The sequence below is a fragment of the Lethenteron reissneri genome, chromosome 36, assembly GCF_015708825.2.
Source record: "Lethenteron reissneri isolate LAM-NWPU_2019-01 chromosome 36, ASM1570882v1, whole genome shotgun sequence".
Lineage (NCBI taxonomy): Eukaryota > Metazoa > Chordata > Hyperoartia > Petromyzontiformes > Petromyzontidae > Lethenteron > Lethenteron reissneri.
The window spans coordinates 6,342,725-6,367,207 of NC_083814.1; the positions used below are offsets into that span (position 1 = coordinate 6,342,725).

General features: G+C 45.4%; 2 protein-coding genes across 2 annotated transcripts; both read right to left on the minus strand.

Annotated features, from left to right (window-relative positions):
• Nucleotides 1-4,701: 4,701 nt before the first annotated feature.
• Nucleotides 4,702-9,374, minus strand: LOC133351226 (potassium voltage-gated channel subfamily A member 7-like). The gene has a single exon (XM_061566304.1). The coding sequence runs from the start codon at nt 9,180-9,182 to the stop codon at nt 7,575-7,577; it is 1,608 nt and encodes a 535-aa protein (XP_061422288.1). The 5' UTR covers nt 9,183-9,374; the 3' UTR covers nt 4,702-7,574.
• A 10,650-nt stretch (nt 9,375-20,024) lies between these two features.
• Nucleotides 20,025-24,090, minus strand: LOC133351190 (RNA polymerase II subunit A C-terminal domain phosphatase SSU72-like). Its single transcript, XM_061566218.1, has 3 exons — nt 23,571-24,090; nt 22,164-22,282; nt 20,025-21,318 (listed from the first exon to the last, which is right to left on the minus strand). Exons 1-3 carry the CDS (start codon nt 23,683-23,685, stop codon nt 21,217-21,219), a joined length of 336 nt encoding a protein of 111 aa, XP_061422202.1. The 5' UTR covers nt 23,686-24,090; the 3' UTR covers nt 20,025-21,216.
• Between the last annotated feature and the right edge of the window lie 393 nt (nt 24,091-24,483).

The following is a 24,483-nucleotide window of genomic DNA, read 5'->3' on the forward strand; positions in this document are numbered from 1 at the left end:
TAAAAAATAACAAAAAACTACGATGTTTCGACCGCAACACAAGCGGCCATTTTCAGAAAAGGGAAGTAAGCTTCCAAGGCAAACTGCTTATAAGGGGTTTGAAATGGGCGTAGCCCAAATGTCAGCAGCCAATGATAATGTAAGTGGTGGGCAGCCAACTTGACTGTTGGTTTTCCACCAATCAAAGGGCTGCCAGGTGAAAATTAGCATGTTAAAGAGAGATTAGCATGTTAATGGGAGATCACAGAGCCGCAACCGAGGGGTCGGTGCGCGAAGTGGCTGTGTTTGGTGTGAACCGTGTGAAAGTGCAAGTTTGAAATGGGCGTAAAGCACAACTAACATCGGAAAGTGGTAGGATGGGAACATCATAGCCAATTATGACTTAAACTGGTTGATAACGTCCTTCCAATGAGTGATCAGTTTGTACCCATCTCGGTTAAAATTGTCTGTGTCTATATATGGATGACTTCATGAACGAATCTTTGTTTATAGCCAATGGGCTTGCAAAGTACTTTCGTCTTTGAGAAAACAATGATCAGCCACGGCCGAGGTATTGGTCCTACCGTGTTTCAGATCTGCCTTATGTTCACGAACATGGTCCGAGACATATCGCTTAGTTTCCCCAATGTGACTACTCCTGCAGACAGCTTTGCTTGTAGATGCCGGGGTATTGCATGTCAGGGATCACATCCTTCACAGATGGGATCAGATCACGAATTTATGTACTGTGTTAAATCGAATCTGAATCTGTTTGCTCATGATTTTGGAAATATTAATGGTGACCCCTGCTATGTATGGCAAGGTGATGGTTTTGATTGGGTCCTTAGATGGTTATTTCCCAACGGTTGGGGTAATAGCTTTATGGATTGTGTAGTCTGAATATCCATTCATCTTAAGAGCTTGGTGTATGTGGCCAGATGGCTCAATGGGACACTGTCTACAGGAAAGCCACCCATACGGATGCCTACCTAAAACCTGACTTTCACCACCATCCATCCCAGAAGAATTCCCTCATTAAAACTCTACACCATAGAGCTCGATGTATTTCCGACCGTCATCACCTAGCCGGTGAACTGGAACTGTACCCATCTCAAACCTGTATAACCTTTGGCTGCAGTAGCTCTCTCGCTATATTTCTTCCTGCCTCAGAAATCCGCCTGCTGTATTTTTTCACCTGAAGACGATTGCTTGTGTTGCGATCGAAACGTCGTGATTTGTTATTTCATTATATTTATATCTACGTAACTTTACCGAAAGACCCAAAGAGTATGAATTCCTGCAGTCACGAAAACTTTAAGTCAGCATAAAAAATAGTGTAATTATTTCGTGTATACTTCTGGCATTCGATGCTGGACAAATGTGTACGTGTCGCAGGAGACTGAATGCCTTGAAAAAAATGTTCTTCACCTGGGGTGCACGCACCCCTGGGGCTACGAGATGCCCTTTCTGGGGGGTACGAAACATGCCAGATTTCTTTAGAAGATAAATCATTGAAACACAAATGAGCAATGGACACGTAAGTACAACTACTTTGCTTCAACAAACCTTTGTATTTTATTAACGTAATACATTTTTACCGATCGAGAACCAAAGGGACGCAAGGCTGCAGTAAAGGTTATAAGAACCGCTGGTTCTAGAAAATGTATGTAAATATTGGCACGCCTCCACATTGACCTTCATACACATCGATGCATAAATATGAAACTATTTCACTCGAGGCTAAGCTGCACACGGGGGCTGCATATGGGGCTTGCTTGATGATGTATCACCCTCGCACAATAACACATACCTCATCCTCATGATGTATCTGCCTCGCACAATACCACATTCCTCATGATGTATCACCCTCGTGTGACTTCATAACATTTGGAGATATCTGTACGTTTTCGTTATTGAATCAGAGGATTCAAAACATTGTTTTCAGTTCAGCGTCAGATTGTATCCAAGCATTAATTTCATTAATGCTTTCAATGCTCGACGCCCCATGAAAAACATACAGGATGCTTCAATAAGTAATATTTAAAAATACTTTTTTTTAAACACGCTTTAGTGAAATGTACCGTACAAGTAATGGCAGAACTCCACGACTCCAGGAAGTGGCCCCGAAGCTTGCCAACTTGAGTTGAGCATGGACAATTACACCCAAGGCAAAACATAACATATAAAAAATATTGTTTAAAAAAAAATAATGATAGACTATAGTATTGTCATCAGTATGACAAACGTATACCAAGTTTGGAGTCGATACGACATTGGGAAGTGGGTTAAAATTGAGTTACAAGATTTGAGGATACAATAGACAGAGTGAGTTAAAAGCGTGTAAAAAGATGTTCACACTTTTGAGAATTTGCAACAATACCGCAATAAATGTACCTCCGGGCTCTGGAGACCACCTGGAGAAGATTCCAGGCACGCGTTGACAATGACGGCGAACAAGTGGAGACTCTTTGACGTTTTGAAGCCATTAACATACATTTGTTATCATGTTACAGTCTTTTATCTTTTTACATTAAAAACGATAGTCCCATTTCACATTGTTTTAAGCACCCTGTAATGTATTCCCTCACAAGATGTGAAGTATTAATTGACACCCTTTATGTTAAAGTTCAATAATGGATATGTAGTGACGTAAATGGAGTCACGATGGCGTTTAGCGCCAGCTATTGTCACAAGAGTAGAACTGTGCATCTTGGGCCTCTCTCTGGCACCAGAGTTGGTATGGCACGGAAGTGGGGCCCTAGGGGGCATGGTTCTGGTGACGGTCAGATAGAGGGCAAGTGAGGATGTGGCAGTCTGTTTGAACCCGAGAGGGCACGTGACCGGGACAGGGTAGCGACGGGGCCCAAAGGGGGCTTGAGGGACACGTGATGCTCGGTCGAGAACCTTCTGGTAAGATCCAGCAGGGGGCGTGGCCAAAGGCGGGGCGAGACCACGCTCGTGAGCATAAAAGGGAGGTCCCGAGAGGAATCGTGGCTGTTTGCTGGAATGGAACCCTCGGTGCTACGTTTCTTCGGTCGTTACGCTCGGCATCGTGGATCAGGCAGTGCGTTGCTGACCTGACCCGTTTAGGTAGAAACCCTAGCAGCCAAACAATTTCAACGCTTGTTTCTAAATGTGGAGGGGAAAAACTGGAGGGCCTCGGAGAAAAATCCACGTGACCATGAGGAGAACACGCCACCTCCAAATATTCAAACGCCCGGGGGTCGGAATCGAACCCACGACCTCCTACATACCAGGCGAGGGAGATCATCTCTCGCTACCGTCCATGTTCTGTATGGCAGACATCTCGTACTTCTAGTAATGCATCTGTGAGGCTCTTTCATGTTTGACGAATAGAGCACTTGCTACACAGAATGCGATGTGAAACCCCCGGGTGAATTCGAATAATCTATATTTAACCGGTGTTGACATGCATTTTATTTACAATACCCAATCTAACTTGTATCATTTATTTACAAACATTGGAATGATATCGGTACTTCTAGCAATAACAGGTTGTTTCAACTTTTTTTTTACAGTTATAGGTTCTGTCGTAGTTATACATTTTCTTTATTTTCATGATTTCTTAAGGCTCTCTGTGTTTCACGTTTCCTGTAGGCAGTCCTCTGTGGTGAGGCTTGCTAGGCATGTTGTAAATCCACTCTCACGTGCTCGTCATCTGACACACGAATTGGCCCCATGCATGGGTGTCCTAATTCACGAGGGAGATTTTTTTGTTGGTTTTTCTTTTAGATCAGGGGTGGGGAACGTCTGGCCCGTGGGCCGTGTAAGGCCCCGTGAAATCATGTGGTCTGGCCCTGCCAAGGCAACCGCAGGCGAGACTCGAAATTCAATAAATCTAGGAGCAAACATGGAAAAGCAGTTGCGAGTAGCAACATCATCAATACCAGCTAACATCACACGTCTCGCCCAAAGAGAAGCAGCTCCAGCCATCGCATTAGGGGTTAGTTAATTAAATGTTTGACCAAAAAAAACAGGCAATTTTTTAAGTTGATTATTTTGTATGGCCCGCGAATAATGTTATAAATATCCAAATGGCCTTTGGCAGAAAAAAGGTTCCCCACCCCTGTTCTAGATTGGTGGCGTGACTGCTCATTTAGGTGAGAACCCGTACGTCGTGTACTTGTTGTTAACTTGACCTCGCGGTGAATTCAGTGGCTGGGTGTTGAGAAAGTTGGTGATTACCGCGATTAATCAAGCTCAGAATCAGAGTCTTTATTGATCCTGGAGAAATCGGATGGGCTATGAAGTTCTCTTTTTACACGCTTTTATTTATATTTAAACATTTTACACGCTTTTTTATTTAACTCACTCTGTCTGTTGTATCCTCAAATCTTGTAACTCAATTTCAACCGTCTTCTCAATGTCCTATCGACTGCAAACCTGGTATAGGTATGTCATACTGATGACAATACTATATTCTATAATTGAACATTAAAAATATATATTTTAAACGATATTTTTTACGGCTCTAATTGTCCACGCTCAACTCACGTTGCCTGTAAATCACCACGTGGTCCCTTACGTCACGGCAAGCCTCGGGGAGCCACGCCCAGGGGCGGGGGATGTGGAAGAAGGGGGGAGGGGCGAGGGGGGAAGGGGGCAGGGGGAGGGGCAGCTCAGACAGTACATTTCATGAAAGCGTGTTTTTTTAAAAATATTTTTATATATTTTATTTTTACAGATGTCCAGGAGGGGCGGGTCAGAAAGTTACAACAACGATACAATAAAAGTGCAAAGTGTCGGATAGGTAAGCAAATCACTAAAAATAAATCCAGTAATCCCTCGCCACTTCGCGGTTCAAGTTTCGCGGCCTCAGTGCATCGCGGATTTTTCAAAAATATTCTTCGAAAAATACAAATTCAAAAATACCGCCATATCGGCAGCCGTATTGCGGAAAGCAGCGTTGTTTCATCGTGATGCGCGAGAGAAACGGTTTCCCAGGATGCCAGACAAAGAGAGAAACTCTCTCAGAGGCTTTGTACATACTGTACCCACGGGCACTCAGACAAGGCACGTGATTGGTTCCCGGCGCGAGATCGATGAATGAGAGCACGAGTGGATGTACAGTATCCCGTGAGCTGATTGGCTGCGCATCATAATACGTATCGTATGAGAGAGAGAGTGAATGTATAATATTAAGGTTTTATAATTACATTGATTTAAGTAAAATATATATATAAAGTATAAATATACATATTTTAAACATTCTGGTACCCACACACACATATACGGAAATTCCTAGGAGGGCCAATCCTACTTCGCGGATTTTCACTTATCGCGAGGGGTTCCGGTCCCCATTAACCGCGATAAACGAGGGATCACTGTACGTCAAATAGATAAAGTATATAAGTTCAAATTGCATCGAGCTATCCCTTCAGTGCAAGCTTATTCCACCCCCCGCCACCCCGTACAATTGCGAGGGTAAACATCGCACTCGTGTCGTCCACGTGCATCTAAACCACGGATGATTTCAATGAACTTGCAGCAAGCGCTTGCGTTTCTAAAAAGAAAAAGAAATCCCGCGTATACGTTCACAACGCACTCGACAGTAACGTGTGTCTGGCAATGCGCCTTCTTCATCGCCAAAATAATGGATCGGGTTGAATGGATGGTGTGCGTGTTCTGAAGAATGTTGCCAATGTCCGAAAGTCAACGACGGATGTGTTGACTTTGTTGCTTGAACTGTGCCAAATGCGGCACCGCCAAATAATTGACGTGCACGGTTAATGCTGGAGGCGGGGGAGGGCCCGTGGCTTCTCCTTCTGTTTATAAACAAAAGCATCAATGTCATCTCCTAAACATCTACGCATGTTGAACTTCTTTTGCACCGTACGCAGCCAACCGTGCTAATCGGAGGTGCGGGGGAAGGACAACAAACTAAACACACGCCGCAAAACAACTATTCTAAACGAATGTGTTTGTCAATCTCGATTAAGAAGTGCACAGAGCTCCCAATGGCTTCCGAATGTCGGAAGGGAAGAGCGTTCCAGACGGCCGCGGAAGCGCATCTGAAAGCGCCCGCGCGATGCGGTGACCGCCCTTTGTTCAGTGGCAAGAGGGAAATAAGTAATATTTTAGAAAAACGTATTTTTTAAACACGCTTTAATGAAATGTACCGTACTAGTAATGGAAGAACTCCACGACTCCAGCAAGTGGTCCCGAAGCTTGCCATAACGTAAGGGGCCGTGGTGATTTACAGCCAACGTCAGTTGTGCGTGAACAATTAGACCCAAGCCGAAACGTAACATATAAAAAATATTTTTAAAATATTTTTGTTATATTTATGATAGAATATAGTATTGTCATCAGTATGACATAAGTATACCAAGTTTGCAGTCGATACCACATTGAGAAGTGGGTTAAAATTGAGTTACAAGATTTTAGGAGACAACAGACAGTGAGTTAATAGAAAGCGTGTAAAAATATAGCTTCTTGTTACAGAGCTTGTAACAACTGTTCCCATGTCCTTTTTTTACACAAATGTAAAACATGGAGTTCTGGAAAATCTAGTGACCTTCCGCTTGATGGGCGTGTGGGGCTTCTCAGTCGTCAGCTGTTGATCCTGTGGTGTCCAGTTAGAGGGGGACCGATGCAACATTCTTGGGCACGTTTGTGTGCGTGGTTAGCACAAGTATAAATACTATACTGCATCGATGCAAGTTCTGCTGGCTGGAGAGCGCTGCACGATGTATCCGGTGACCCGAGTTCGCTTTGCGCTCACGACCAATGACAGTGGCAAATATTTGAACCGGTCCTGGGCCTCCCCTCGGTCGACTCAGCCTCAAATGATTACCAGAAAGGCAGGGGTCGGCAACCAAAATAAGAAGAAGAGTGCATTTTTTTCAAATATAATTTTTTTTTTACTCAGTATTTCAAGAGGCGCACTGCACTGCGTGGTGAATACGAAACGGCCTTTAACAAGCGACGTCACGGAGCAGCTCCTTAAAGAGCCGCACGCGGCTCCGGAGCCGCAGGTTGCCGACCCTTGCACTAGGGAGACAAAGACGGCCGGGCGTGGTGCTGGCCACCCCACCCCCTTGGCGTGCCGTGCCACGGCCTTCATAGGCGCTACTCGCTAACGACACTTGCCCAAACCGTCTGTTAAAGCTACACGGATGGGGATGTTTTTCTTCGTTGTATGGCAACTCTACGGTTGTGAAAAGCACCCACGAGTACGCGACACGTTCGCAAATGAATGAAATCGGGCGCAAATCCATCAACTGAATGTGGTGGTTAGCTGTCCTGGAGTGCTTCGTGACCTGAGTTCGACTTCCAGCCACGGCTAACATCAGTCGCGAGTGTTACCTGAGCCAGGTGTGCCCCACCCCCCCCCTCCGCACTAACCAGCGTGGTGAAGTATGGTCAAGCAACTCACATATACGATTGACAGATCGATCGTGGGTAGGCCTTGATACAGCGACGGATTGACAATCTTTTTAGAGATTCTCAATATTGAAGTGCCTTGTCTTGCTTTGCCTTGACTATGCACATTCTCAACTGGAAGTGCATCACGACAAACGTACATTCGCGTGTCCTCCACCCTTGATCGAACACAACCACGCGGTCACGTTTCACACTTTGGTCTCCAGAGGATATCGTAGCTCATTCTGCTGCCACTCTCGAGGTCCCAGCTTCTCCTCCGTGTCGCACCACCGGCGTGGTCCGCGCAGGCAGCAAAGGACCCCGCACGGCGAGCACTTCTGTCGGGACCTCTCGGATGACACCACCAGGCCGTCGGTGACGCGCGGCGCCTCGTTGTTCTTGACATTCAACGTCGTCCCCTTCTTAGCCGTCTTCTTCATCTTCTTCTTTATCATCATCATCTTCTTCTGGAGCTCGTAGATGGTGGTGAAGTTGTTGACGATCACGGGCACGGGCAGGGCAATGAGGAGCACCCCGGACAATGCGCACAAGGAACCCACCAGCTTGCCGGGCAGGGTCACCGGGGTCATGTCCCCGTAGCCCACGGTGGTGAGCGTCACCACGGCCCACCAGAAGGCGTCGGGCACGCTGCTGAAGTGCGCCTCGTCCACGCCCACCTCGGCGAAGTAGATGGCGCTCGCGAACAACACGACCGCGATGGCGACGAAGATGAGCAGGGTGACGATCTCCTGGAAGCTGGCGCGCAGCGTCTTCGCCAGCACCTGCAGGGCCTGGCAGTGGCGCGACAGCTTGAGGATGCGGCACACGCGCAGCAGCCGCATGGTCCTGAGCACGGCCAGGTTGCTCGCTTTGCTCTTCTCGCCGGTGGCCGACGAGCCGAGCTGTTCCATGGCCAGGCTGATGATGTAGGGCAGGATGGAGATGAGGTCGACGATGTTCATGGGGTCGCGTGCGAACGCCAGCTTGTCCGGGCACGCGAAGGAGCGGATGAGGAGTTCCAGGCAGAACCACGCGATGCACACGGTCTCCACCAGGAATAGCGGGTCCGAGAAGGGGTCCATCCACTCGGAGCTCGGCTGCGAGTCCGCGGAGTCGTTGCGGCCGTGCTCGTGCCGCCGATGGTGCGTGCTCCTGAATGTGGGCAGGGTCTCCACGCAGAACGTGACCACGGACAGCAGCAGCATGACCAAGGAGAAGATGGCCGTGGCCTTGGCGGACGTGGACGTGTCCGGGTTCTCGAATAGATTCCACAGGTAGCGGCGCACCTTCCCCGAAGGCAGCCGCTGTTGAGCCTTCTTTTTCGCCATCTTCTTCTCGGCCTTCCGCTTCGCCTCTTCCACCTCGTCGTCGTCCGCTAAGCCCTCCTCCTCCCTGAGCCTCTCCACGGCCTCGTCGCCCAGGTCGAAGAAGAGCACCTCACCGATGAAGGTGAGCGGAGGCACGCCACACGGCCGTCTCAGCTCTCCGCCCGACTGGTAGAAGTGGAGCACCGCCTCGAAGCTCGAACGGTGGCGATCGAAGAAGAACTCGCCGCGGTCCGGCCTGTAGAACGGAGCGCGACGCGACTCGTCGCCCAGCAGGGTGCCGGGGTAGCGCTCGAGGGTGCGTCGCTGCGTCTCGAAGCGCAGGCCCGACACGTTGACGACTATCCTCTCGTCGTGAAGGTCGTCGGCCAGGACACCGGACTGCTTTGTTGGCGGTGTGCCGTCCGTCGGGTCGACCAAAGCCGACCAATTCGTGGGCAGCAGTAGATCCTTCACGTCGAGCGAGAAGAGTTCTCCTCGAACGGCGAGCATGGTGAAATTGCGACCACGAATGCAAAAAAAAAAAGCCACACCGACCGCTCAGTTCAGTTTGCGCTGCTCACCTTGTGGTCTCACTTCAAGTTTGGCGGTGCGGCGGCGTTTCGCACGACGCCGGAGGAGTCCGCAACACGAGTCGAGAAAACGTCTCGTTACGCAGCTCATCCACCCTGCTTGGCTTTTCACCGGGCGTGAGCTGTGAGTGAGGTGGCCCTGCAGGTGAGACCGACGTGAAATGTAGAGGCATGTAGGCCACACCCAATCAGACCGCAGGTGACTTCCTGAAATCGTGCGTCAAATTAGCCCTGAGCAGCCATCGCTGATCGCCTTCGAACATAACTTGTGTCATTTTTTGGCTTGCTATGTAATGACAGACTTTGTTTTCCTTTTCGTTTGACTTGTGTGCGCAGAACATACTCTTCAAAAAAATATATAAAGACCTTGAAAGACACCGCGAAAAATCGTGACATTTGAAACACGCCCAACTTGCCAGTGAATAATTACACCTGCAAGTTTTATTGAGACGAAATTCACTCGCGTGCTTCGTTTCTCGTGGATCGTTTTTATTTCCGAGTTGAGCCCTGGACAGTTCCAGGGGAATACATCCATTGGCTTTAGAACGATACAGATCTCAAGTTTGGTCGCTTGTCACAAATCTGTGGGTGCACTGGAGTATGTGTAGTATAGAAATAGCTACAGTGTGTGTGTTTACCCGATCTGTATGAGAGACATTTAAAACATGTTGAGACTTCAGTGGCAGACACAGCTTAAGCTTATCACTCTGATCGACATATTCACTGTATTGCCAAACGTAATTTTACAAATACATCGATGGCTAACACACTATACTCGATATGCTACTCACTGACAACATGGGGCTTTTAAACACAAGGCGATTATTTGTGAAGTGTGACATCCGATTGGCACGGTTGGCTACGTACGGTGCGAAAGAAGTTCAACATACAGTACATACAAACGCCGCGTTAACCCCCATGACGTTATTCCTCCCGCGTGGTATATCATGTAATGTTGAACTTCTTTCACACTGCAATGTCCATGGAATGAATACAACGAGTCAACCGAGGACACGCTCGCGTGTCCTTCCTTGTACATCCGTCCTGGCAATCCACTGCTGGACGAGGGCTCTGCCACGTACGGTGTGTGGCCGTGGGGTCAGTTGACCAGTCTTCACCCACAACGGTCAGTGGAGCCTGTGTGAACCACCTGCCATGCATGGTGTTCGCCCATCCGAACGCAATCCAGTCTCAACAAGCCTGCTTCGCTTCGGAAACATCACGTGCTCAGGTGCATTCCGTGGCGTCTGGAGCGGTCAGACACAGCTCTTATTGGGTCGGGTACGGCCACAAAATGTCCTGTTGCCGTAATAACGACTAATACGTCTGTGCGATTCATTTTACATTTAGGGGAGGGGAAATAAACCGGAAATCTGGGCCATCGACATACATGTCCACGTGTTGTTTAATGGAACAATAAAAATAGATGACAATTACCGTACGGGTATTTCTCGGGCGAATGAACGCGCTCATTGCTAGCGAGAGGCCGATGATTCAAACCCCGTCACGTCATCTTGCCACAACCAAAAATTCCTTTCCACCTGCCTGTCATCAGTTCATGCAAATGGAGCGGACCGAGCCCTCACTAAACAACCCAGTACATGCGGTTTGCAGGAGGGCTGCTTGTTGTATCCGTTAGCCCATTGACGCGTGACTTCGTTTCTTCGTCCGCGAAAACTTAAATTTACCCGCGGCCCTATTCTTTATATTGCACTCGATATTTCCCCTATGGATAAGTGGAGTGAATTCGCGGATACAACCATGGGTAATAGGATACGCAATATGCGTCCCCCGTTTCAAAACGGAGAACAAGAGTTCCCACGTGTCGTGGTTTACACCGCTACGTAGGCGTTTGTATGTGTGTTGAACTTTTTTCGCACGGTACGTAGCCAACCGTGCTAATCAGACAGTTCTAAAGAAATTAGTTATTATTTTAGATTTAAAAGTGCATAGCTCCAGTGGCTTCCTGGTATCAGAAGAGCATTCCAGACGGCCGCGGGAGCGCATCTGAAAGCGTGCAGTGCGGTGACCGTCTTTGTTCGATGGCTCACCAAAGGACGCTGCTGCGAGGATCATGATGGTTTATGCTCCTTGATGAGACCAGCAAGGTATTGTGGTTCGTTTGTGCCAAACACTCTGTGTGCAATGAGTGCGACCTCGTTCGGCTGTGCTGGATTAGCTCTCCGATGTACCGCGTGTTCATCTTCTTGGTTCTTTCGGTAAAGTCACGTAGAAGGGAAATAATAAAGTAATAAAAATAAAACATCATATATTATTTTATACTATATTATTTTATTATGTTTTATTTTAATTATTTTTATTATTTCCCTTTTACGTGACTTTACCGAAAGAACCAAGAAGATGAATCCCTGCAGTCACGAAAGCTTTAAATCGAAATGTAATTATTTTATTATTTGTATTATTTTATTACTTCCCTTCTACGTGACTTTACCGAAAGAACCAAGAAGATGAATCCCTGCAGTCACGAAAGCTTTAAATCGAAATGTAATTATTTTATTATTTGTATTATTTTATTACTTCCCTTCTACGTGACTTTACCGAAAGAACCAAGAAGATGAATCCCTGCAGTCACGAAAGCTTTAAATCGAAATGTAATTATTTTATTATTTGTATTATTTTATTACTTCCCTTCTACGTGACTTTACCGAAAGAACCAAGAAGATGAATCCCTGCAGTCACGAAAGCTTTACATCGAAATGTACCGCGTGTTGTTTGGCACGATGTCCGATGTTTCGCTCCACGTGGTGCACGGTGGTCCAGTTCGTGTGTTGCTCGAAAGGAAAGGCGGCTCCGCCAATTTTTTCTTATTCATAAGCAGCTCAACGGTTCAATTGGAAGGGTGGAAGCTGCCCCTCAAACAATTAATGAATCACCGAGCTCATCCCCAACGACAGCCATGAGTCACTGGATTAAATTCAGCATTCCTATGACAGAGACCAAATAAAATGTTTCCATAGAACAAATAATTTTCCTTCTAACCTAGCGATACGGCCTTACCAGGTTGTGCTTATTTTACCTTCCCCATAGCAATGATGATGATTATTATGATGATGATGGTGGGATCCTGCTACAGCTCACTCCAGATCACCAGCATTGCTTTGAGTAAGCCTGACGTTCTAGATTTGAAGCTTTCGTGACTGCAAGGATTCATATTCTTAGGTTTTTTCGGTAAAGTCACGTAGGTAAAAAATTAAAATTAATAAAAGTTAAATAAGGCTCATTCCTAACAGCGTGCTTCAGCCGCACCGAACCTCACACAAACAATATTCAGGGCCTACCTTGGCTCCTCCCACCCTCAACCAGTATATATACAAATACTGTTTCTTGGAATTTCTCTCACTTGATACAGCTATCGTGCTGTGACGGTTCCACCTGAAGACGGAAGCTTGTGTTGCCTCCGAAACGTCGTGATTTATATTTTATTTTTATTTTACTTTTATAAATTTTAATATTTTACCTACGTGACTTTACCGAAAAAACCTAAGAATATGAATATAAGCCCGACGATACTGATGTGATTACTGAATGCTGAAAGCGGTCCAGAGTTTACTTGGGTTCTTGTGTTCGGCCAATGCTGCTGCTGTAACAATTAACTCTAACAAACGCCGCGAGGCGGATGAGATGCGTAAAATAATGCTGCTGCGTTTTGTGTACAGACATTGATATGCCAAGGAGGAATATTGTCAGCTTATTTATTTTCCTCCGAAGTTCAGTCACTACCCAGAATGGGACATTGATGCGAAGATGTCATTCGTGTCGTCCAATACAACTGATGCCAAAAAAAAACCCCTACACACATCACCATCGCTTCCTTTCTTTTGCTAGACCGCTAGACCCTGCAGGTGTTGCGGGCGTGAGCCTCGTTGCAGGGACTCTAATTCACGAAATAAATATGCAGGAAATTTGTCTCCTCGTGATAAAACAAAGGGATTTTCTCGGCATCACACCAAGCCACAGTGCGTAACCTCAGCAGGGTTTGGTTCAAAACGAAAAAAGTCGAGACCAGTTTCGACATTCAATGTCTCATCGGCAGCGCCAGGCTTGGCTGCACTAATGCGGATTAACGGCCAGACGTCACAGGCACGGACCCCCCTTCCCGAAGGCGTGAGTCACCGAGTTCGGCGCGAAACTTTATTTGTACAGAACGCAACATAAACACAATCCTGCGGAGGGAGCTGGTAGGAACGTTGGGTTGCTGGGTCAATGGCCAGGGTCAACGGCGGCGTGGTGTATATTCCGCAAATATGCCCGACTGTGAGGGCGGGCACAATCCGGCGTGAGTAGGTTAAACGTTGAGTTTTATAAGGGCACCACGGGGTGACCAGCCCCTCCCCACCCAGCCCCTCCCCACCCAGCACCTCCCCACCCAGCCCCTCCCCACCCAGCCTCTCCCCACCCTCCCCTCTTCACCCAGCCCCTACCTGCACGACGGATGGACGGACACAATAATCCCCTGTGGGCTGGTGGAACCAGTGGGTTCCTACCAGTATCAAAGCACCGTGGTGGAGAAGAGAAGTAACAAGAGAAATAAGTACAATCTCCGTATTCCTCATTTGTTCCTAATATAGGTTTTTTTTTAGTGTTTAAATCGCGTAAATATATAAATGTGTCGTTAAACCCGCCACCACCCGACACAGCCAACTAGTAAGGTTTGTCACGTAAACAGAACGTGCCAATTCGTTGCGAGTACAGCACCACCGCTGTGTTGGAGACTAAATCCACAACATTTACGATCAGAGTACGACGTTTCCCCAGTAATTACAACCAACTTCATCAGGCGACAGCCATATTCGTGGAGAAATCCTCCTATCAGAGGTCACAACCGGGTACCCGATACCCGTTTGCGACCCTGGTGCGGCCGGGTAAGGGTACGGGTAGACCGTGAGTCACTGGTGAGTAACTGTTTGTCACTCATTTCCCAACGTCTTGTCTCTTTTCACAATTCAAGTTCCTAGAATCAACCCACCCGCGCCTGCAACATGGCTTCATCCCAGAGGTCGCAATCAGGTACCCGATACCCGTACTCTACCCGTACCCCGCTGGGTACGGGTAGGGTACGGGTACGGCCGGGTACGGGTACCCGTTTGCGACCCTGGCGCGGCCGGGTACGGGTACGGGTAGGGGTAAGGAATCAAAACCCGTTTTCGACCTCTGCCTCCTGTTAAGGTCCTGCATGTGCGTCTGTCCTTCCATGTACAAAATGAAAAGCCAGGCATGCCCGAGACGCCACCGGTCTCGCGGTTCACCACCGTTGCTTCAGGCAGGTCTGGCTCTGCTTGGTGTTGGGCCACGTGTCTGTACTTCTTCTCCTTTGTACACACATATTTTTAATAGTTTTGACATGCTAATTTTTTCTTTGCCCCCTCCCTCTCTCCGACCCCGCCCCCCCTCTCTCTATTTAAGGCCTCGTCACAGAGACGATCTCTCTCTTTGTGCCGATACGTGTTCTCTCTCTGTGTATCTTTGTGATATCTGTCTGCTTATATGTCTGTCTATAGTTTTCTGATTAGATTTTATGTCGCTATTTCATTATACCTGATGATGATTGCTTGTGTTGCAATCGAAACGTCGTATGCTATTATTTATTTTATTATTTTATCTTTATTCGTGACTTTACCGAAAGAACCAAAGAGTAATTCCTGCAGTCACGAAAGCTCCAAATTAAGATTGAACTAGCACACATGTTTAAGAGACCGTCCATAAATGACGTCACGCACCTGGGGGGGGGAGGTGTCAGACATTTGTGACGATGTGTGATGTGGGGGGGGGGGGGTTGAGAAATGTGACGTCACATCAAAATGCGCAACTTTAAATATAGACACATTCTACTTAATTAAATTGACTTTTTAATAAATGTTTCGCCTACAACATCAGAGTGCAGCGCCACATTAAATACGCACTACAATGACAATAGTTTAAAGCGATTTGAAGCATGTTCTATTTTCAAAATGAAAATATGTTTTGGTGGGGGGGGGGGGGGCAGATCTTTGTGACGTCATATTTGAGGGGGGGGGGGTCTGACTTTTTGTGACGCCGTGTGATGAGGGGGGCGGGGTCAAAAATCGTCCAAAATCGCGTGACGTCATTTATGGACGTACCTAACACGTAAGCGTTCGCGACAAATATCATCCGTAATATATTTTTTTGTAGATTAGATCGCGTAAATATAAATGTGTCGTTGAACCCGCCACCATCCGACACAGCCAATAAGTAAGGTTTGTCACGTAAACAGAACGTGCCATTGGAGAGCAAATCGACAACATATTCTTTGGTTCTTTCGGTAAAGTCACGTATAAAAATAAAATAATAAATTAAATAATTGCATACTACGACGTTTCGATTGCAACACAAGCAATCATCATCAGGTATAAAAGAAATAGCAACAAAAATCTAACCAGAAAACTATAGACAGACATATAAGCAGACAGACATCATGTGTATCTTTATGATGTCTGTCTGCTTATATGTCTGTCTGCAGTCACGAAAGCTCCAAAATTAAGATTAAATCGACAACATTTACAATCTGAGTACTTGGATTGTAAATGTTGTGAATTTGCTTTCCAACGCACTGGTGTGCTCTACTCGTAGCGAATTGGCATGTTCTGTTAATGTGACAAACGACACATTTATATATTTACGCGATCTAACCTAAAATATATATATTATTGCTAAACAATGTTATATATATATCCGTGCTAAAGTGCTGCTGTATTATCTGTATTGTCCTACTGCATCCATGCCAACGATGCGTTTTAATTAATGTCTTCTTCTTTAGTTGTGTCATCTTTGGACATTCACGTTTAATTATATTCATTCAAACGATTTGGTCACCCCCCGCAGTTTGACTCCGCGTCTTAGCTCTGGGCTTGTTTGCACTCTCAGTGAAGTCAAAAAGTAGAATGCCACACCTGACAACTGCCCCTTGGCACATCGTGTGTTCACAATGTGAGTACATTGCGGTAATACATCAGTGGCATTTCTCTCACTGTCAAAGGGTGCAACGAGACACTGCTTCATATGGATGCTTTCGTCTCACGATACATGCGTCAACTCGTGTACGATTCCATGGTTCTTGAATTCAGCAAATGATATATATGATATGGATTGGTGGCGCAGTGGTTTCTACTTTGTGCAATTAACCCAGGAGTGGTGAATGCAGCGAACAAAACCATTAATTGAAAACGTAAAAAATGGAAGCAAGATTGTAAATGAGACGAAAAAGACAATTGATTCTTAAATCAATTCCCAGTCTCGTACAATTTGTCGAATCTCCATGGAGGGGATGAAGGTTTTCACCCGTAAATAACTTATACATCTTAAATCATTATGGGCTATTTGTTATTACCTCAAAATAGGAAACCTTACCATGCTAAACAGGCTTCAAAGGGAATGAAAACGTCACATTTTAGCACCAATAATAAAGTGCGGTTGCCACGGGCAAAACATGTTGACGAAGTCTCCATATGGGTTGGGACTAAACCACACCCGTAAAGTCAGAGAATAACACGTGTGTTCAGTTTATGGCAGAATATTGACCGATCAATGAGCCAGGCTTCCCAGAAAACACATATATAATCACATTCTGGCACTTTTTCTAACTGTAGGGAACGCCATAGCCATGTAACAACAAAAACAACTTTGTGCAGGTTGGACGTAAATGCAAATGTGTGCAAATATATGGCTTATACAGAACAGACATCCCAAAACCACCATTATGTCACACGACATTGTAACAATCACCAACGCAAGCCTGCGTGCAGAATGCACGAGAAAATGTGATATTATATTAATCTGCAGAGTTGGTTTTTCAGTGCTCAATTGTCCCGACACAATTTACAAAGCAATTTCGAACCAAAATGTTAAATGCACGAGTAAATGTTTTTGCCAGTTGAATTGATGCAGCTCGTTCGGGATGTAATGAGGCATCGATATTGGCTGAGCTCACGATGCACGCATTGAATCGCGTGTGAAAGACTGTTTTTGGATTCACATATTTCGTATGTACATCCATAACAGGTTTTTTTTGGGTTCTATCATATAAACATACATGTTTCGTTAAACCCGCCACCACCCGACACAGCCAAATAGTAAGGTTTGTCACGTAAATGTTGTGGATTTGCTCTCCAACACACCGGTGTGCTGTACTAGTGTAGTGACACAGCGCCGACTGCTGTCCAGCAGCGACAACTGCGGTGGCCAGTTAGCGCACACACGCCGTTGTGTGCCGGCAGGGCGGAGAAACTGGGGCAAGTGTCACGGAAGACCTCATAGGGAGGCCCCTGGAACCCTCTGGTGGGTTCGAGAAGGGAGGCGCGGCTAGGGCAGAGCCAGGCTGCGCCGAGTCGAATTTAAGCAGCGGAGAGCGAGAGCTCCGGCCTGCCGGTTTTGGGAGTGGACTCGTCTCGTCATCGCCGCCTTCGTCGCTGCCGTCTTCGCCCGATCATTGAGCGGCCGGACAGTAGTTGGCTGTCTCGGTCGACGCCGTCGGTGCAACGCGGACAGGGTCGTGTCTAGGCCGGGCTGTACAGCAGCGTGGTCGAGAGAGAGGCGGCCGGAGTTGGTGTGGACAGATAAATAAAGACGGTGCCTCCTGCAACTACCTCGTCGCCGACTGAGTGTTTGCGCCGCACACCACATGCACAGGGCTTTTTTAATCCTTTATATTAAGTTCACTTGCTTGCTGGCTTGCGCGCTTACGACCGTGCAAATCTTTCGGTCGTTTTTTAACCCACTTCCCGTGATCCAATCGAGCTGACATTTTGCACACAGACTCGTTGTGCGTGACAATTTATTTTCGTGAAAAAAATTTCAAAAATTTTACACTTTTTAGGAATTTTTTAAAATATTTAATTACCAATTGCTTAATGGTGGCAGGCAATCATCTGACCCATAGGTGGCAGCCATCTCAAGCCAGAGGACGAGAGGACTCTAGCCGCCACGCATATAAAGGATTTATAGTGAAAAACTTTGTTTTTACGGGTTCAATTTTTTACATTCCTGTTTCTCTAAGCCCTCTGTCGCGGCCCGGTTCTGCTGTAATGTGCACCGATGCCACTTTATTACGGGGGATATTGGCACGTGAATTGAAGATCGATTGACTGCACATAAGCTTTTAGACTTTTTTCCTTTGTCGATCCTCTGCCTCTTTTTCGTTTATTCTGGTTCCATACCCCCTAGCAATCAAGACTGTAAAAAAAAATCATGAAAACCTGAGATTCAAATATTATGTAAACTGCCCACATTTAACGCATTACTCTTTGGTTCTTTTGGTAAAGTCACGTAGGTAGACAAAATAAGAGATCAAGACGTTTCGATCGCAATGCAAAGCGATCTATTATTTTTTCTACCTACGTGAAATTACTGAACCAAACAGTATGGATTCGTGCAGTCACGAAAGCTTCAAATCAAGATTTAGCGCATTACCAAAAGTATAAATGCAGCGTTAGATTTTTCATTAAAGAAGCCCATCACCAGATACCTTGTTGACTGTGAACAAAGATAAAGTGGGAATTAGGCAAGGCATCCCTAGAAGAGAACGATGGCCGATGGGGAAAAAAAACTGAAGGAATAGCAACCAAAGGAGCCCACAGACATCGTGGTGAGATCAGCTCGTACACAAGAACGCACGTGGCATCACAGGGCCATGAGGTTGGTAACGACTTGCGGAGGCCTTCCTCCAGCAGTTCATTAGTTATGGTGGATAATACATTTATTAAACGCTAAAAGAGCCATTCAAAACTATGGCTTGAAAATGTGGCACATCAGAAATGCCTTATTTTGTATACCAATTCCGACAATGTATGGCAAGATGATTGTGATAATTGGTTCTTTACCCTTCTATCTGGCAACAAAACTGACACCAAAAAGGTGTCAGTTTTGTTGACACCAAAAAGGTGTCAGTTTTGTTGACACCAAAAAGGTGTCAGTTTTGTTGCCAGATAGAAGGGTAAAGAACCAATTATCACAATCAAAAAGGTGTCAGTTTTGTTGCCAGATAGAAGGGTAAAGAACCAATTATCACAATCAAAAAGGTGTCAGTTTTGTTGCCAGATAGAAGGGTAAAGAATCAATTATCACAATCAAAAAGGTGTCAGTTTTGTTGCCAGATAGAAGGGTAAAGAACCAATTATCACAATCAAAAAGGTGTCAGTTTTGTTGCCAGATAGAAGGGTAAAGAACCAATTATCACAATCAAAAAGGTGTCAGTTTTGTTGCCAGATAGAAGGGTAAAGAACCAATTATCACAATCAAAAAGGTGTCAGTTTTGTTGCCAGATAGAAGGGTAAAGAACCAATTATCATATTTTTACTGGCAAATGAGGTCCCCATAGTGAAGATGATTGTGGTACATGTTGAACTTTTTTCTCACCGTACGTAGCCAACCGTGTTAATGGCAATGTGCGGGGAAAGGACAACAAACTAAGCATAAAAGAAGTTCTAAAGAAATGAGTTTTCAATCTAGATGATTTAGAAGTGCATAGCTCCAGTGGCTTCCTAATATCGGAGGGAAGAGCATTCCAGATGGTTGCAGCACATCTGAAAGCGCACGATGAAGTGATCGTCTTTGTTCGATGGCCAGCCAGAAGCTTCTTGAGGACAGCACTATTTATGCTGCGATCTGTGATGTGCATGTCCCCAAATAATCGGAGGTGCGGGGAAGGACAAACTATACACAACTACACATGTATCTACAAATAGAAACTCATAGAATGAATGTGTAAAAAACCACACGAACAATATCATTGCATATTCAAGTGTGCATTTATTTTAAATACAATGTCACGCCATAAATTGTTAAAAATATATTAAGGAAATGAGCTTTTAGCATTATTGTGGGCTTGTATAAATAAAGACAAAATGCAGGGTGTAATGCAGCAAAACAGTATATTCTGCTCTCTCACCTGTGGTGTTCAGGTTAAGATTCCAAATAGCATAAATTATTCTCCATGAACAAATGATCCAATTGCCCAAAAAAAACATATACTGGATAACTGTAAACTAGCCAAGTTCAACTTTACCATGTTTTGCTCAAATATTTGGCCATTTAAAGAAGCAAACATGCAACTATGAACACATTGGTTATTGACATGATATTTGTCATTTTTTTTTGTACATTTAATCAAGCCAGATGTCACGTTGCCCATGGGGCCAATTTAAACCACAGCACACACCGTGCACCTGTTTGGCTTGTGGAACATTTTCAAGGTGTTAAACGCGAAGCAAATGTCTGCCCGAGCATTAACGTAGAAGTCATGCCCAATTATTTTGATTATGCCTGTATATGTAGCTTTTTGTCAAAGAACTGTAGGTGAAAGGCGACAAAAATAAGGCTGCGTTGTTAGGTAGCAAACACCACGCCGTAAATCTTTAAATATCTGCACCTGTCCAACATTTTTTTCACGAGTGCTCTCCAAAGATTTATAGAACGGAGTTGAGATTTTCGCACGCGCCTCAACGGGCAAGCTCTGCAAAGCCTTTGACACGTCACGTCCACGTGTTCCCCACCCCTCCACATCCCTGCCCATCTAACACAGGAATGATGCAGCAACTTCCCACCGTGAACTTTAAGTACCCGCTGGCTCGGGAACAAAAAACCTCATTTTTTTTAATAGAAATTCTTTAAGTCGATTCAAATCAAACGGCGCAAAAAAAAATATTGTGCCGGCAAATTCCAAGCTATTGCTGTAATTTTTTTGTAATTTCAAGTAAACTCTACTCGAAGATAACTGTTTATGGTGCAATGGCTTTTCTTGCTTTTTTGTTTTACATTTCATTTTATGACAATCGCAGAAAATCAGCATACATATCTCCTATTTACAAATTTATACATAAATGAAATACATATCAAACATATGCACTGGTTGACAAAAATGCATGGCTGCTTGTACACAGTGTTTTCCGGAGTCCCAAGTGTTGCATGCGTCAACAACCCTCTCAGTAGAAGCACACCGTGTGGAGAAGGGGCTTTCCACACTTGTCCTCAAAATCTTGCAAGAGCTCATCGATGTCATTGTCCACGTCATCCGTGAGCTTGATCTGCGGATAAATAAAGTGCGCAGGTGTAAGCGCCGTTCGAAAAGTTTGAGAACAACGATGGCGCAGACGCCACTTCTGAAGAAGTCAAATCGTCACCGTAACTTTGCATGACCAGGCCAACCGTGATTGGCCAAGACCCCTTTTCATTGTTCACCTTTTGCTTTTTCCTAAATGCCCTTTGCGTGTCAGCATGTACACGTACTGCCTTTATGGGGAGCGGTGGTGTAGCGGTTAGCGCGCTGCTCTATGAACCTGGCGACCCGGGTTCGATTCCCACTCACGGCTAACACCAGTGACGATTATCTGAACCGGTCTTGGGCCTCTCCTAGGTCGACTCGGCCTTAAATGAGTACCTGGTGCGGTGTGTAAACATCGCCACTGGGGAGACAAAGGCGGTCGGGTGTGGTGCTGACCACCCACCCCCTCGTTCGTGTACCGTTCCGGCCTTCATAGGTGCTCGCTAACAGCACTTGCGCCTAGTCTGTTAAGGCTATACGGGGGATCTTTGTACTGCCTTTTGTCACTCTGCTGCTGGATGAGGGCCTCCCCACGCCAGGTTGTGGGGATATTTCACCACGCTGATCAGAGCAGGTTGGTGAAGGCGGGGAAGCATAGAAGTACAGTACAACAATTGATTTTGCTGGTTTCGGCGGCCCTCCACTACAAGCCCTTATGACATCTTGTGTGTGCATGGCAGTCACCCATCCAAGCACTATCCTCCAGGCTGCACCTCTGCTGAGATCTCTACCGTCTGATGAAAATGGGCGCATTCTGGGCGGTTTTAGTCACTGGCTTTGCAGGTGCAGTGATCGGTGAACCGGCCCCGCGCGTGTGCGTGCACTCACACATTGGCACATCTCAAGGAGCAGGAAGGCACCCAGTGTCGCATCCTCGTGGTTGTCCTGAATGTCCACGTTGATGACGTGCACAGGCTGCAAAGTCTCCTGTTCCCTTGAGTTCAGATCTGATGGGGGGTAATTGGGGTGGAGGGGGAATCAAGAGGCATCATTAATTAGACATGGAACTAAACCATCCTCTTTTGTAAGGCCTGGTCAATTTCAGTATTTTTTTAACATTATGAAATATTAAAAAAAACACAGGATATGCGTTATACCTGTCCTCGAGTGCACGTTAACATTAATATTCTCAGAAAAAGAGTTTGATTACCATTTTAGTTTATTCATGAAGAATACTTTATGCTTCATTGAACTGACAAATTCAGTAAATTATGTTGGAGTGATGTAGAATGATTCCTTAACTATGTGAACAAATTTCTTTAGCAATTTTTTTACAATTGCCATTAAAAGCAGGCGGCAGCATTGGCAATTCAACTTTCGAATATCAGTGGGCTTCAAAGCTATGGCATCCGAGGTCACCAGAAGATGTAACTGTGCTCAGAGCATCGCGTGCCTTATTGCTCAGTGGTTTTATGCTTTGATTGAGGGAGAGGTGGCAATTATTTTCCACTTTGGTTCTTTCGGTAAAGTCACGTATATGTTTGTTCTCTCTCTATGTATCTCTGTGATATGTCTGCTTATATGTCTGTCTATATGTTTCTGGTTCTGTGCTTTATCTCTCTCTCAAATTTAGCATTCTCAGGAAGAACGTAATCAACCAGGTAGGGTGTTGACTGTTATGTATCCTACTCTCTGTTGTATTACATTCCATTTCTAAGTATACTTGATTTGTGTTTCTATTTCATTTATGCCTGATGATGATTGCTTGTGTTGCAATCGAAACGTCGTATGCTAGTATTTAATTTATTATTTTATCTTTATACGTGACTTTACCGAAAGAACCAAATAGTAATTCCTGCAGTCACGAAAGCTCCAAATTAAGATTGAATTATTTTTCAGTTACCACCACCACTGAGCCAGTAGGGGAAATTCCATATTCCCATGGCCGAGACAAGTCTTGTCTATAGGACAACCACTGTTGACACAACAGTATTGATGACCTATGTAGGACTTATGGCCATTGAGCTCGATGAACATTGCCACAATAGATGAACATTTCCACCAGTCTATGGGTTTTGGAGAATGTCTTAACCGTCTTCCGTTTAATAAACATTTACAAGAATGCCAGTTAAGAACCGTTTTATAAAGAAAATTGCAGGTAAAATGTGGGGACAAATATAATCTACACTTTTGACGTATGGTTGACAAACTGTGAAATGCAAAAAAAGCATTTGCCAGTCCCTGATGAAGTCTACTTTTTTAAAAGTGATAACCGCCCTGTTGACTGTCGCTCACCTTCCAACACCTGGTCGTATACGCGCTCCTCGCAGGTGAGGACGATGTCGAAGTGCTCGCGGCACGACTGGAAGCGTTCGGGCCGAGGCTTGAGCCGCCTGTTCCTCTCCAGCATGTGCAGGATGCCATTCTGCGTGTATCTGTGGTGCCTCTGGTTAAGGAAGTGGCTTTTTGGTATTGGGAGCAATGCGTACAAAAATGCCACCTATTCAAGGGTGTACCCCAAAGGCTTTACTCTGAATTTAAATGCACGCATCCATTCATACATAGATACAATCATTCGGGGGAAAAAACCTATTACGATTCCACAATAATGCATTGTCCCTAAATGTAAAGACAGTATCATATTCCTCAAAACCAAAACAGATGGGATAAAAAGCAGTTGGTATATTATAAAAGCCCGGCGTTCCGTTTGTCCATCAACTAAATTATTTGAGCTTTTCAGAAAGCCTGAATCAAGAAGTTATAGAAAGTGAACCCCCCCCCCACCATCCAGATGTGGAGGTAAAAAGTTGATCCAACAGGTTTACAAAAATTGCCCACCCCCAAAAAATATTCACTGCCACCACCACCCTCTCAAAAAATACATTTCTTTTGTAGGCATATATGCTGATACACCCTACATACAAGTCAGTGGGGGGGGGGGGGGGGGGTTGTACGAAACGCTGTGAAGCCTTCTGCAGGACAGAACAAGGTGGCCACAGGCCGTCTCACTAGAATAAGGCACCAAAATTGTGTCAGTATATTGCCCGTCCCAAAAATTCGTTACTAACCACAATGGTTACAAAAACCTATATTGTTAAGCTTACATTTGTTTTAGCTTTTATTTTACACACACCTTTAGCGAACATGAAAAATCTAAAAGATACGACTAGACTCTATCAAACTGAGCGATATAAGTGTAATAATGTCG

Bases quoted from the DNA above. Each gene is read 5' to 3' on its own strand.
- LOC133351226 (XM_061566304.1), bottom strand. From the start codon at position 9,182: ATGCTCGCCGTTCGAGGAGAACTCTTCTCGCTCGACGTGAAGGATCTA.
- LOC133351190 (XM_061566218.1), bottom strand. From the start codon at position 23,685: ATGCTGGAGAGGAACAGGCGGCTCAAGCCTCGGCCCGAACGCTTCCAG. The intron at 22,283-23,570 runs GTGAGCGACAGT...ACCCCCCATCAG, and splicing joins ATACGACCAGGTGTTGGAAG to ATCTGAACTCAAGGGAACAG. The intron at 21,319-22,163 runs GTGAGTGCACGC...ATTTATCCGCAG, and splicing joins TCCTTGAGATGTGCCAATGT to ATCAAGCTCACGGATGACGT.